Source organism: Cryptomeria japonica, chromosome 8 (genome assembly GCF_030272615.1).
Source record: "Cryptomeria japonica chromosome 8, Sugi_1.0, whole genome shotgun sequence".
In the NCBI taxonomy this organism is placed as follows: domain Eukaryota; kingdom Viridiplantae; phylum Streptophyta; class Pinopsida; order Cupressales; family Cupressaceae; genus Cryptomeria; species Cryptomeria japonica.
The window spans coordinates 506,716,979-506,733,531 of NC_081412.1; the positions used below are offsets into that span (position 1 = coordinate 506,716,979).

General features: G+C 32.9%; 1 protein-coding gene across 1 annotated transcript; it reads left to right on the top strand.

Annotated features, from left to right (window-relative positions):
• The first annotated feature begins 4,967 nt into the window (after positions 1–4,967).
• On the top strand, positions 4,968–12,214 carry LOC131071143 (U-box domain-containing protein 13). The gene is made up of 4 exons (XM_058006855.2): positions 4,968–5,452; positions 9,622–9,738; positions 10,121–10,564; positions 10,720–12,214. The coding sequence occupies exons 1-4, from the start codon at positions 5,162–5,164 to the stop codon at positions 11,803–11,805; spliced, it is 1,938 nt and encodes a 645-aa protein (XP_057862838.2). The 5' UTR covers positions 4,968–5,161; the 3' UTR covers positions 11,806–12,214.
• The last annotated feature ends 4,339 nt before the right edge of the window (positions 12,215–16,553 follow it).

Sequence of the window (16,553 nt, forward strand, 5' to 3'; positions counted from 1 at the left end):
ATTCATATACTAAAAAATTCACATTTAATTATTACATAGAAATATGCAATTATAATGGTAATACAAGGTGAATTGCAATGACTGTGAATATGTCTACAAAACTCTAAAATTTAGCAATAATTTAAAGGCCTTAGAGTAATAATTTATCAAGTTAAAATGCAATGTAATGTAAACGCTATAGTTTGAATATTTAAATTTATTACACTCTTTCATATTTAATTTTTGTTAGACACTCATGAATTACAAAAAAAAAAACCAAATATTAGAACTTGGTAACCAAAAGTTCATTAGATCCTCGATTTGTTTTTATCCAACCAATTTATATCAACATAATTGTTTATTTACCTACTAACGAGGGTTCCCGTAGTCTAATGTGGAGGTTGAGGCAAACCAACATTGCCCCAACCCAAGAGAGAATGCATATGGCGGGGGAGGAAAATTACATGAGATTGCCTCAACCATAAATTAAAAGTAAAAAATTCGTAGATCCTTCCTCATAACAATTAAATAGCTTAATTTTTGTTGTAAAAGAAATGTTCAAATTAAGAAAATTTTAATGCTTGTAAAACATGAGCGAACTTAAATTTTTAGAATCAAGAAAGTAGTTACTTCTTTGAAGACCTGGGCCAACTTACCAAGTCAATGTCCAAGACCATGTGGAGGTGCCCAATGTAGTTATTTGTGATATTTTTACCTTACTTCATTGTGTCTTCAATATCCTCACATAATAAAAATGAGCTTGTTACAATTGAGCAAAGTTGCACAACTGAGAGATTGAGCCACATCAAAGACATATCTCCTCTCCATTGATTACCCAAGATCTAGAAAAAAAATTGAAATGGATTTGTAGATATTAATATAGGGATGTATGTACATTTCCTTAGAAAGAGCCCACAACCTTAACAAACAAATATCAAGGAAATTATTTTAGATTTCATTCAAGATGTAATCCAGAAACTAGGAAGAAACCCTGGGTATATTGATTATCACAATCTCCTTTCTACCCAGATGAAATGCCTCCTCTATACAATTGAAAAGTTCTTCCCTTTAGAGTATCTTTCTTTGAACTAGATACCATAAGACATAGGACTTCTCCTTTGATGTACAAATTGTGACTATACATGTCTCGATATACATCACATTTGCATTTAAAACAATCGTAGTAATTTCACCTACATGCCCATGTCTAATTCACTTAAAGGCATCAAGGTATAAGACTTGTCAACATTCTTTGTAATCAAGCCTCCTATCCCAACACACATTAAAAACTTATTACATTAACATATGTTTACAATGACATCAAGGACTATCATTTTGTGATTGTGGTAGAATTGTCGTTTATTTAAACAAAATTAAAACTATTTGAATCTATTTTATGTACTTGACTAGTTATCCAAGAGATTTTGATAGTGGGGCAAGGGGTGAAGTGTAATAATGTGAACACATTAACAATTTCTTTTTATATCTTAAATAATCTATCAAAAAAATGACAATAGATATGAATTTGAAGCTATTTTATTTATTCCATTATATTATAAAACAAAAACTGGATTACATTCCACCCCTTACTACCATTGTAGAATGTCTATTGACATTAATAAACATCATATGCAATAATAAATACATATAAATATATGCAATACAAATGAAATCATTTTGTTTTCATCTTCACATTGAGTGAGGTGATTTTTTTTGTTCAAATATTCTATTTTTATAAGGATTTTACACATGTAATACAAAAAATAGATCTTTAAAAATAAATTATTCCGAAGTAAAATAACATAAATATATGCATTTTTTATTTTTTTTAATTATATAATTGTGTAATAGTTTAAATTAATAAATATTTTATGTTAAAAAAACTAATAAAATAAAAGAAATAATTTATTTTATTTTAGTTAATATTCAATTTCCATTAACCTTTTCAAAACTACTAAAAAATACTTTATATGTAAAACTAAAATAATTAGAAATGTTGTCTATTTAAAAAATAAAATAATATATAATGAAACTTTGACACTCATACAATTATCTACTTAAATATATAATCCATTTATTAAAATTGATATCTTTTAGATTAGTATATTTAAAATATTTATATTAATTTTATTTTTTTAAATAAAATAAAATAAATCAAACAATATAAATAAAATAGAACAATTCTTTTTTTTTTTGGAAAGTATATTTACCATATCAATATTAATTTATCTTTTATAAGATCTATAATAATAATAATTCTATGTCCAAGGGGTTGAGCTTAATTGGTTAAATCACTCTGGAGACCCAAGTTCAATTCCCAATAGAGACATTTGAAATGGAATTCTATAATAATAATTCAAAGATATGTAATGGGGATGGGGACCCCTAGTGTGTCCCCATTGGTTCATAGCTATAGTTAAAAGCTATTCAGACTTCGACCAATTATAAATAAATAAATAAAATAATATAATAATAATAATTCTATAACTTCAAAATCATCAGCCAATAAACCTTGAAATTCATCTAATATACTCTAATTATATCTTAATTATTAATATTATTTTAATATAATAAAATAATTTAAATTATACAAATTAAATATTCTATAAAATCACAATTAATTTGTAACTTTTATATAATTATACCTATTGATATCTCAATAATTTTTCCTACATAAAATATCTACAGCTAAAAAGTTTTATAAATATTAATTTAGTAAGCAATAAACCTTGAAATTCATCTAGATAAATTCATAATTAATTTGTGTCTTTTATATAATTATACCTATTGATATCTCAATAATTTTTCCTACATAAAATATCTACAGCTAAAAAGTTTTATAAATATTAATTTAGTAAACAATAAACCTTGAAATTCATCTAGATAAATTCATAATTAATTTGTGTCTTTTATATAATTATACCTATTGATATCTCAATAATTTTTTCTATATAAAATATCTATAGGTAAAAAGTTTTATAAATATTAATTTAGTCAATTGTTTGTAAATTTAACCAGTCTCACGAAACGAAAACAAAACATTGAAAAGTGAAAAACACGTGATCCGTCCCACAAAAGAAGAAAATCAACCGTCCACTCACCTAATGCAAGATATTATATTAGAATTTATCCTTGTTCACATCTAGTCTCCATGTGTCAACATTCAAATCTCAATCCAAGTTGAAAGTCAAACTTTCACCATTATGGTTAGCTATATGGGGAAATTTATGTTAAATTTGATGACTTTTGTAATTTAATTTTAAAGAATAAGTCTAAGTTTATATTTCTTTCTTTATATAGTCAAGAATTAAGTGATATTTATTTTATAAAAAAATATTGGAGATATAGTCTTGATTTCATCTTTTTTTAAAACTTGGGACTTTGCACTCAAGAGGACTTTATGATCCCTAATAGACTTATTCTTCACTAACAAACCAAGGGCCTTTGATCTTTGGAGTTAGCTCACTCGATCTCAATTATTGCTTTATGTAGTCCAGGTCGTGGGTTCAACTCTTGATTTGCCAGCGGTGTAGATGATGAGGTTCAATTACACATCACACGAGAGATTTTCTAGTGTACAAAAATTATTGAAGTAATCACAATCTTTTATTTAAATAACACGAGAATGAACACTTATGATTATTAGGTTTGCGACTAAATTTTCATATCACAATTTACTTCATATTTGATGTTTTAAATTGTAGATAACTCAATTCCATTTTGATTTAGACAATTTGAGCAGTGTTTCTCTTTATCTTTCATAGATAGGATCACATGTGAAGCTATTTCTTTGATATTGACCTATACCTTTTCCTCCCTGGTTCACATTCTTATATACCTTTATGTTCAAATGAGAGAAAAATAGTCATGCGATCATTTATAGAAGAAAATGACGCTTGCATAATACCTCCCTAGCTACATTCAAACACTCATGTAGAGAAGTCCTCAAAGTTGGGTATGTTGCCACCAAATTCAAAAATAAATTTTTTAATATATGCAATTAAGTTATTGAGTTGTAGAGGACATGATAGTAGCCATACAAAACATTACTATAACCAAAATACATTATTATAATGAAAATACACAACTTCAATTACATAAAGTATAACTAGACCAACAAAGATATACTTCTTCAACTACCTACAAAAAGCCTAATGATGGATCCCAATTTGTGATCTGAAACACTGATGCAAAAAAATGACACAATCAAATCCAAAAACAACAAAAAGAAACATTATAGATTATAAAAAATTGATATCTTTAAAAGACACCAACCAATATCCTCTAACACAAAAACAACAAATTAACAATTTAAAAATATGATACAAATTCAAAATTAATACTGCTAATAAAAAAAAATTAACTTTAAAACAAACTACAAAATGACCACACGTTTCCTATCCCTATCTTCCAAATCTCTCTCTTAAAACAATCCTCTCCTCTTCTTTAATTTAAAATCGAAGAGCATAATTTAATATTTCATAATAATAATAATTCAATTGGGATTCCAGATTCAAGAATATCTAATTTTTTAGTTCCAGAGTATTATCTGAAATTGAGAATATAATCTCATGCTAAAAAAATTAAAATATTATATTACCTCTCCATCCATAAAATATAATTCTATCAAATAATTCAGATAAACAGTACCAAACGCTAGCTAAGCATCCAAACTTTTGCAGCTTAATATTTATTTTGCTTCCTGCAGAACACGGCTTCCGAGAATCCCAAGCATAGCCCCATGGGCCCACCCGCTGGTGCAAAATGATTAGACGCCAAGTGGACCATGTGACCGTAATATTAAAATATATATTTTCCTGCGGATAACAATACTCTGTCATCCACTAGCTCCAATTCGCAGGCCGTTCCACCAGCAATGATGGGCCTGCGAGCATTCTACACCGTCCGATCGTTTCCCCATCGGACGGCTGAGAGGCCTGCTACCGTTGGCCAAAGCTTACAACTATTCAACCCACATCTATAAGCAAAACACATTACGAGTTGGTCAACCGCGCGTGGTTAAGCAGTCTCGTTTACCACGGTTAGCCTAACCCAGTTAAACTGGGTTGGGGGAGCAGCCAGAAAAATCATGCAGTAGGAAACATTCGTGTTCTAGGATGGCAATTTTATTGGTTTGATGTTCTCCTCCTGAATTGGGACTTGTTTTGATTTAGGAGATAAGATGTCTGGAGAGGCGCCTGAATTGGAGGTGGAGGGGGATGTGGTGGAGAGTGTAATGGAGGCAGTGAATGAGATCACAGGGATTGGGGGAGAATGCAGGAGTGTATTTAAGAAGGAATGCGCTAATCTTAACAGGCGGATAAAATTGCTAACACCCATGTTTGAGGAACTTAAGGAGACAAAGGACCCATTGCCACAGGAAACATTAGAAGTCCTCAAATCCTTGCAGGAGGCCCTAAAATCTGTCAAAGAATTGCTTAGATTTTGTCATGAAGGCAGCAAGTTGTATCAGGTATGCCCCCCGCTTTTTTGGGTGTTTGTTTTCTGATGTTTTTGTACGGTTTTACAAATCTTTTTTGAATATATGCGTTTTGAAATACAGATCGTTTTAACTGCTTTATCAGGCTTCCTGATATACGTACTCTTTCAATCAGTTATATCCTAATCCATCTTGAAATACATCATTTCATCAGTTTTATGATACACCCATCTTGAAATGCAGACCATTTGATAACTTTTATGTTTGAATTAATTGATTATTGTTACGAGGCGCCATAAGCTCCAGAATCCAATCCAGGTCCTTGTGATAATTTATTATGTTCCGTTGATGGATAATTTTAACAAGACGATCCTGGTCTTTTGCAAATGCAACGCCTTTGGTCATTGTTGTGTTGATTCCATGAATAGTTGTCATAACCCTAATTTTTAGAAATGAATAATGGATTGTCTTTTTTCTTTTTTTCCTTCTGGATGATTGTTACAAGGCAACAGAGGTTCCAGAATGCAATCCAAACCCACTTTGATAATACAAAAATAGTAAATTTTTGGTGGTTAATACATTTATTAATATTCCACGACTTAAATCATTCCTCCCACAATTCTAGGAGATGTTAGCCATCGTAGAATGCAATCAATTCAATCTTTTATATTTTGATTTAATAAGTGATTGCTGCAAGAGAATATGAGCTTTTGAATCCAGTTCAGAGCTACATGGGAAAAACAAAAATCAGTACAAGTTTAGAGGACAAGACTCTTTTATTTGGACGAAAAAAAAACTTTTATGTTATAGAATAATGGTTACCTACATGCATAAACAGCTGGATGAAGGACTAATGTAGCAGCTTCACAAAACTCTTTAGAAGCAGCATTCATAGAGGAGCAACACTGAAGCTCTGCAATGATACTCCAAAGCAGGAAATATGCAACATAGAAAAGTTGTTCCCCAAGTGCATCTACCTGGCGCCATTAAAATAACATATGGGAGAAGCGACAGAGTATAATTGTAGAGAGTAGCTTACGCAAGGAGCGGACAATGTGATGCTGGTGAAGCATCCCCTTGCTGTGGATAGTTGGATTGAAAGAAGGGAAGTAGGGTTCACTGTTTAGCATTTGGGGGTAGCAACCTGAAATATATTACATTCTATGAGAGCTGTTTTGATATTTTATTTAATTCAGCACATAAATCTTGTGTCTATGGAAGCAGGGACATCTTTACTTGATTGTTTTTTTTCCTTGTGGTAATTGATTTTGTCAGTTCCAACTGTTCTACTTCTTTTCTCGGTATTAAGAGTCATTTTTGTATGAATTCTCCACCATTCAGATGATCTCAAGTTCTGTTGGTAATATATTTCTGTGTGAGTTCTAGGGTGGGAATTAGGAGGTTGAGCTTCTCACTGCTTGCATACCAGATATTAGTTTAGCTGACCTTGTTTGCCCATACAGATCCTACAGCATGGGACAAGGCTCTTGAGACATGTTATAGCACCATTTGGTTTAGTGCTAAATTGGTCAATCAGCTGTTTCTGTGGTGATGCTTTAATGTTTCATTGGTGGTAGATAGTAGTGGTAGTGGATGTTGGGCTAACTGCCATGGTGAAAACTATCCAGGGGTTCAGGTTTCAGTAAATGTATCTGACATTCATGTAGTAAAATATTTAAAATGAATCAATACAGTAAAGCTTGAGGGAAAATTTGTTTAATTATTAATTGGATGCATTTACTGAAAGATGGCCACTGGATACTGTTTGCCCTGGGTTGTGATAATTATTAATTATCATGTTGTATTAGATGCCCCCATGGATAGTATTTTGTCCATCCTCTAGGTTATTCTTGTATGTGATAGTCTCGTACTGTTTGACTACTTAGGCTTTCACTTGTGCTTGCACCATAAGCATTATAGACTGAGAAAAAATAAGAAGGAAAAGAAAAGAGAAAGCAGCAGTTTGAGCACTCCTTGTCTCTTTTATGCCCTAACTCTTGGTCACTCTTGTACTGGCACAAATAATGTAATAGCCTTGAGAATAAACAAAATAAAAGAGGAAAAGCCATGCTTTTCTCTTTGATCATGGCATTTTAATGGTGCTCGCAGTAATGTTTGCTGATAACAAAAATCAAGGGCCTACCCTTCCCAAGTTGTAGTTAAAAGTCTTCAAATGGGGCTTTATTTCTTGTGGTCCATTTTTGCAGTGGCCAAGATCAACTCAAAATTGGCTGATGATAGTTTTTTATACATTTATACATAATAATTTCTGGGGTATTAGAACTCGGAACACTCAAATTAACTAACCATTGCCTATTCATTCTAAACTCTAATCTACACTCGCATGACTCAGATTTGTATTATGTTTCCTTGCAAGTCAAGCTCAGTTGGTGTCAAAAAACAAGGAAGTAACTAAAACAGGGGAAAACTTGGTGAAAATTCAGACTACATAAATTGCCAGAAAAACTTGATTTGGATTGGAAGAAGCGAAATCTTGGGAAAATTATGCCAAAAACAGACTAGAAAAAAATTAATAACCGAGGACTAGGAAAAATCTTTGAGTATGAAAAATATACAATATTAGAATTTTGATATTATTTCCACAGATTCTCATTTTGAAAGATAATATCTGGAATCAATTGTGTTCTGTACATAACAAATATTGTGATACCGGGATATCTTTTCTATACAGGTAATAGTAATACCATATATTTTCAAATTATTGAATAGTTTTTTTCTCAGGCTGGAATTGATTCTTGACTCTTTCCTTCTAGAATGCTTGTTGATTCTGAATAATGTATCTATTCTCTAATATTTATGTGGGAAGTATTTTGAACAAATAGGGAACCAGAGTAAGCTCAATAACCACAGAGGCAGTATGGGTTCTGTTGTTTTCTGTATATGAAAACTCTGGCATAAGTCCTTTGTTGTCGTTGCATGTGAAATGGCCCCACGTTTTTGAAGTCATTGTGATTGGTTGAAGTTTCCTTTAATATAAGATCTCATGTATGATAACAAAGCTTCATAAATGGATTTCCAATCAACTAATGCATATATCAAATAAAGGAGAGGCTACCACTGTTTGAGTACTGGGTATGGACTCCCTGATAATAGCTCAGCACACATCAGAGATCGGTGTTCACTGTTTTTTGCATTTGTTGTGACATTCTGCTTCTATGTAAGAGGGACACGAGAATATCTATAAGTTTGACATGTGACAAGGTTTAAATAACATAAGCTTGGCAGTGGTATATCTCAACTGAAATGTCATTACCACATGCGACAACTAATGTTTTGACGGTAAAGGGGCTTGTGTACTCCTAGAGGAGGTGCAGGTTTGAATTCAGAGGGTATAATGAAATGAACATCATGTTGAACAATATTAGGTAATTGGGAAAAGAATCCCTTTATGGGCTTCTACAAAGGGGATTGATCTCATATTCCAAACTGATTTCTTTCTTGGTGGCTACCTAAAATCTTTACCTACCTTTACCTTTATATTCTTGATTTTCTCTAGTGCAGGAATTTCATATTTCAATCTAAAGCATTAATGGAAGCTCTTGAGTTATCTATTTGTGAGCGCTGGTTGTTTGTTGGAGTAAATTGCTAATATTTGGGAAGCAGGCCACCTTATTTTTCATTATAACCTAGTTGAAACTGTCAATCTCTGTATAACTTCATTTAGCAACTTAGTCAACATGTGGTTTTTAAAAATTTTTACCTTGTTTTCACTTATACTAGAAGACACACATGGAAGATGCACACAGTTGGCATCTATACCGAGGCTATATGCAAAGAAACATCCATTATGGGAATTGCTTCAAATGTTTTAATGATCTGATTTGGTTACTCAATAGTGCAATCATGGTATACAGAACTCTCCATGGGTGACTGATTTTGGATTTGAATTTATTTTTAAATATGGCATATAATTTTTTTTTATATTATATATTTTGTTTATAATTTGTAATTATTTATTGGCCGAGTTGGTAAGTCTTCCTTTCAGGATTTGTGAATACTTGTGACTTGGTGATTACTTGCAAACTCTCTTCTTTTTTTTTTTTGACAGTGCTAGGTGATTTAATGCCTGAATTGGTACTATGATAATAATCTGAACATTTGTTTAACTTGTTAATTACCTGCATTTTTTGAAGCAAAATATAATGTGTTTCTGTTGGCTGAAATTATATGTATTGTTGAAGGTTCTAGAAAGAGAGCAACTTGCAAGCAAATTTTGGGAAGTTACTACTCAGTTGGAGGAAGCTCTCAGTGGGTTGTGTTATGAAGAACTTGACTTATCAGATGAAGTTCGAGAACAGGTGAAACTATCATTTCCATGTCCATTTCTTGAGGTCACGCAAACTTGTTATGCATCATTCTTTTCATATTCAACTTTGGAGACACAATATTCCCTTAATGCTTTTAATTTCTGATTCACCAAAATCTTGAAGCTCTAAACAGTAGGAAGCCATAAAATGGAATAAGCCATCTCCAAATTTCACATGTTTGATTTTTATTTTTAAGAGGCATGCTAAACATGATCAGATTTACCTATACAGCTAGATGCAGATTAGAGTTGGGGTTAAATTTTAGTTCATAAATCAAAAGCTTACAAGCAGGCCCATGTAATGAATAATATGCCATTATTTGGGATAATGTCAAACATTCCTCGTGACAAATGGCTTGCATTTATTATTCCAGGTTGAACTGGTACATGCTCAGTTTAAGAGAGCAAAAGGACGGGCTGATGCACCTGATTCAGAGCTTCATGAAGATCTTTCTACGGTACTGTCTCAGAGAAGTGACAAAGATGTTGACCAGATGGTCCTCAAAAGACTGTCAGAAAAGTTACAACTCAAAAGCATTGCTGATATTAAGCAAGAATCACTAGCACTACATACCATGGTGACTGAGAGTGAAGGAGACCCAGGAGAGAGATTAGAGCAGATGTCAGATATTTTGAGGAGGTTAAAAGACTTTGTCTTGACGGAGAATCCTGAGATGGATGCTCCTGACAATGAGAAAGGCTCTCATACCTGTACTGCTCTTACAGAGAAATCTAGCTCCCCTGTTATCCCTGATGATTTTCGCTGCCCTATATCTCTAGAGCTAATGAAAGATCCTGTTATTGTGGCTACCGGACAGGTTTGAGTTCTTTTGCTTTATTGCCTTATGGCACATACCACTTTATATGTATTTGGTCCAAAGAAAATTTGAGAGAATATTGAATTCTTATTTATTTATGGTAATTATATTTTCATAATGTTGGACTTTAAAGGCTGATTACTGTTTCCAAACAGACATATGAGCGGGTTTGCATACAGAAATGGTTGGATTCAGGACATAGAACTTGTCCCAAGACACAACAGATGCTGCCACACATAGTTTTGACACCAAACTATGTATTGCGAAGTCTGATTGCACAGTGGTGTGAATCCAATGGTATTGAGCTACCAAAGAGATCAAGCTCTAGCAGATGTGGAAAGTCATGTGGATCTGTATTGGATAACTCTGGTGACCGAGCCACTGTTGATGTTCTTCTCCAAAAGCTGTCAGTTGGGACTCTTGAAGAACAAAGAGCGGCAGCTGGCGAATTACGCCTTCTAGCAAAAAGGAATGCTGATAACAGGATTTGTATAGCAGAGGCCGGGGCCATTCCTTTACTAGTTAATCTTCTGTCCACACCAGATGGAAGAACACAAGAGCATGCTGTGACAGCTCTACTTAACCTTTCCATTTATGAAAACAATAAAGGGGCAATAGTTATGGCTGGGGCAATTGCTCCAATTGTTGAGGTTCTCAAAAATGGTAGTATGGAAGCAAGAGAAAATGCTGCTGCAACTCTCTTTAGCTTGTCAGTTGTCGATGAGAACAAGATAACAATTGGTGCATCTGGAGCAATACCTGCTCTGGTTGGCTTGCTTCGTGAGGGGAGCCAGAGAGGTAAGAAAGATGCTGCTACAGCACTATTTAATTTATCAATCTATCAAGGTAACAAAGCAAGGGCCGTGAGGGCTGGAGTTGTGGCCCCTTTGATGCAATTACTTGTAGATCCTAGTGCAGGGATGGTTGATGAAGCCCTGGCCATTTTGGCTATTCTTGCAAGTCACCAAGAAGGTAAAATAGCCATCGGAAATGCTGATGCTATTCCAATATTAGTGGATATAATCAGAACTGGTTCACCTCGAAACCGGGAAAATGCAGCAGCTGTCTTACTTGCATTGTGCACAAATGATCCCCAAAATCTAATTGTAATCAAAGACCTTGGAGCTTTAGAACCCTTAACAGATTTGGCTCAGAATGGCACAGCAAGAGCCAAGCGCAAAGCAGTTTCTCTATTAGAGCATATGAACAAGCCAGAGCAAGTCCCAAGTAGTCAATCTTAGGAATTTATAAATGAACTGGCTTCAGATGGTTTGCTGGTGCATGTCTTTTTGGTATGGTGATCAAAGATCATCTTCCTGTGGTTGTATCATATATTTATTTGAGAGCTGAACCTTGTATCCTGGCCATACGGTGACATCCAAGTGGCTATGAGATAAGGATGTTGGGGTGTGAAAAATAATATATTTTCTTATATGTTGGAAGGCACGTGGTGTGAACAAGTGCTTGAAGCAATCTGATCTTTGGAAGAACAAGGCTTTTTCTCTTTAGATCGGAAGGGTTTGAACTGGTGTGTATTTTGTGTGTGTCAGTTATGAATATTTAAGCATTTGTTTAGTACTCTAAGCGTGCAAGATTGTGTAAAAAGACTGAAACTTCTATCAATTGGAGATGATGCAAATTAAGGCAAAACTCTCAAATTATTTTCTTCTTCCTCTAATTTTGAAATTAACCAATTAATACAACTGTGCTTTGCTGGCATACTTTCTAATTCAACGAATCAGTATTGTCATAGCTGATTTATTGTTGAATGTCTTTATTGATTCGTTTTCTTGTGCACATTTATCGAACTATTTGTCTTATTTGCTTCTAATTTTTTAAGTTGTCGAAATCTAACTTTTACAGTGTCTCTACGTGCATTTATGCTTCTCTATCTAAAATGCTATGCGATGAAACCACCAAATGCTTTTTGTGAGCCTGTTGACGATTTGTCCATTCACTAATGAGTTTAGAATTTATTTTTGGGGTTTCAATAGCTGAAAATTGGACAGTAACTATGTTGATAAAAATTTATTTCTGGATTAAATTGTGTTCAAGAATTTTGTATCAACATTTCAGATCCATCTTCAAAATAAACAGTATATATAATTTTTTTTTGGAATTTGATATACTTGTATTTTACTTCATCTCTAGATAGCCTTCATATAGGTGTCCTGGTTCCAATGATAAATTATCTTCAAATAAATTGATAATAATGATAAGACAAGTAGGTTCTTTAAGCACACAGACATTAGTAGGAGTCATGGTGAGCATGATCTACTGCTTTGTGCTTCTACCTTTTTTATCAAACAAAAGACCATGCCCTTAAAATAACATTGTGAAATGACTTTGCAAGGTTATGTGGGGATGTGCATACCACTTCTTTTTCCCCGTACCCCTGTTTTACTTCATCTCTAGATAGCCTTCATATAGGTGCCCTGGTTCCAATGATAAATTTTCTTCAAATAAATTGACAATAATTATAAGACAAGTGGGTTCTTTAAGCACACAGACATTAGTAGGAGTGGTGGTGAGCATAATCTACTTCTTTGTGCTTCTACCTTTTTTATCAAACAAAAGACCATGCCCTTAAAATAACTTTGTGAAATGACTTTGCAAGGTTATGTGGGGATGTGCATATCACTTCTTTTTCCCTGTACCCCTGTTTTTCCTTGAATTTTTTTTTGGCAACATTGCATCAATAGTTGTGACTTAAATGCCCATAATTGAATGAAATGTACCTTAGTTGTAAAAAGCAATCAATCATGCGATGCCACATCAGCTGTACAAATATGAGGGCCCCTTATGCACAATTATTAGTCTCACCTTTTTTTTGGGCTGTTTTGAGCACCTTGGCAAAAAGCATGCTGATGTGGTATCGTATTTGATGATGTGACCTTACAACCTTAATTAAACAAAGGACTTACGAAAGAAACTGCTATAAACTATTGAGAGATTTGAAATTTTTGTTTATGGATCCTCTCTTTAAACTTTTTTTTTCATTGAAAAAACACCGAACTTAAAAAAGAACTACAATGACAACCTGCAATAAAATAATTGCATCAATCTTGACGACAACATTTTTTTTGAAATTGTCAAATTGGTTCACTTATTCAATTGGCTAAAAACAACTATAATGATGTCAACCTCTTTGAACATGTCAGTTTTCTTAAAATTTTGTTTTTCATAACACGTGGCCTGTGAGTTGTTGATTTCATTGCATCGCTTTAATAAGTGTGTCTGCAGAACTGATACAGCTAAAAATGTTGCAGGTAAAGAAAGATAAAAGACTGAATTATCTATATACGGGGTGCAATTTCCCAGTTTGATTCTAGAAGATTGCATACAGAAGCATAGTTTTCCAAAATCTTTTAGCTTCTCCTTGTATTAACGATTTTCGTAGAAAAACAGTCAAATCTTGAATCTTGATGTACAATTGAATTTGTAAAGTTTTCCTTATAAATAATAAATAATAATATTTATATAGAGTCACTGTCATCCCGTGCTGTCCCCCAAAAATGGCCTTTTAGACTGTCGTCCCTGAAACATCTCCCACTGCTCCCTGTTGTCCCATCCTGGAAATGCCATGAAACGTGTCAATTTTGAGATTTGAAGACAAGGCATTTGTAGGTGTCTTGGATAATCATCAGTCTTACATTTCAATTATACACATTTGTCATAATTAAAAACTCCGAGTTATTGCGATTATAGTGGCTTTGTCTTAACAAAATCTGAAAGTAATTTCTATACTAGTTAGGGAGATGCTCCATGGATTTCTGTATGTGTAGGATGCATCTATAAAATTTGCTTATCCTTTTAAATCATGAAATTTTCATAATTCATTTTTGATTTTTTTTTCAAATATTTCTTTCAATTTGACAGTCAAGATTTTTAATATTATTGTTTTGTATCAAACTCTATTATCCGTTATGAAGGTATGAAAACAAGAAAAAAAAATGGTAAATTTTTTAACAAATCAAGATGATTAAATAGGAGGGAATTGAGATAGAAGACAATTTAGCATAAAAACCTAGGCACTAGATGAGAAGAATGAGAATGGATAAATCTTGAGTAAGAGGAGAGAACAAAAATGGTAGGGATAAAGACTAAAATAAGTGAAGGTTTTAAGAAGCAAGTAAATGCTCAAAAGAGAGCCAGCAACAAAATAATTCAAGAGGAAGAGGAAGGTCCAGTATTAGAAAAGGATAAGCAAATAGGCAAGGAACAAGAAGCATGCAAAGCTGAAATTGCTACTTTACAAAATAATGATTTGGATCAAGTTATAAGAGGAAGAGGTTATTATGGAAAGGTATTGGAAGAGGCTTTAGAGGATAATGCTATCAATGTGGAAAAGTTGGGAATATGGCATTTGAATGTCCTCAAATGCAACAAGACAATAGTAAAAAGAGTATAGCTAAAATCATGTTGCACAAAAAGATACAAAAGAACCAAAACAAGGAGAATTGTTAATGTTCAAGAGAGTGTTACTAAAAATAGCAAAGGAGAAACGAGATCTTGAAAAAGGAAGATATTTATTTAGTATTGTGCAAATCATGTGAAAGTTTTGCAAGGTGATTGTGGATCATGGAAGTACAACTAATACAGTCTCTCAACAAATGGTGAAGAAACTTAATTTTAAGAAGTTTAAACATCCCAGTCCATGCAAGGTATCATGGTTGTAGAATGAACATCAATTAATGGTAAGTGAGCAATGCTTAGTTAATTTTCATATTGGTAACTATAAGGATGAAATTCTATGTGACACAATGCCCATCAATGCTTGTCATATTATTTTGGGTAGAACCTGGTAATTTGATAGAGAGGATATGTATAATTCAAAAAAATACATCCACAATTGTGATGGATGGAATTCAATTACTTTAAGATCATTGGAGGAAAAAGTTGAAATAGATAGAAGTCCTATTGTATGTTTGAACATAGAGAAACAATTGTTGAAGAAAAAAAGTTGGGAGTGATCTATATGAAGCATGTAATGGCAAGGAGAGAAGTGGAATTGAAGGTAAGAATAGATTTTTCAAAAAGGTGAAAGAAATCTTAAGCATAGACACCAAATATGTTTTTTTCAATAGTAAAATTAAAAAATTTAAAGTCAAATACTTCGTATTTTCTCATGTGCAGAACGAGATATTTATGAAGGGGATTCATGATGAGGAATTTACAACAAGTGTTTACAAAATAGAGCTTTTGGGAGGAGTAAATATTTTACCAGTTTTTAAAGCAAAAGATTTGTACCCTTATTATGAAGGACAAACAAGTGTAGAAATAAATAACTATTCAAATGTACATATGGAAAAGAAAATGAAGAATATAGAAGTTTAAGAATATAAGGAATGTAGAGTAAAGAAGAAAAGTCAAAAGGATGACAATATTTTACAAATCAAAGGCAAAGATGGGTTTTAGTCCCATGATTCTCCAAATTTCCATGGAGCATTTCTTCCTACCTGATGAGTTTAATGTGAGAGCACCCAACACCATTCAAGGCAAATCCCTATTTTAGAACCAACAGTTAAAATTGGCACAATTCTTTTTATTTTAATTGGTCTTTTCATTAATTTTCTTAGTGTATTTTGAAGTAGCAGGCTGAAGCAATTAATGGTGGCAATTATTGCTAGTGGCTTTGGAGGATATTTTTGGTGTTTACTTTAATGAATTCGTGAAGGAAAATCCTATCTTTAAAGACAATTTTCTATTATTAGAATCAATTTTGTGGTGACCATATAGGAATGGCTTAACCTACATATCATAGATGATTGTGAAATATTAACAATATCAATCTATATTATTTTAAGCTTGAAAGAATTGATCATTCAGGGTAACACAGAGAAATTAGAGTGAGGGTATATGATAGTCGAAGTTCATATTGGGATGACTATACTACACTAATTTAGATTAGTATGAAAATTTAATTGTAGTTGATTGCAAATTTTTTTTTTTAATCGATAACAGGTTTAAGTTTTATATTGCTTGAAAG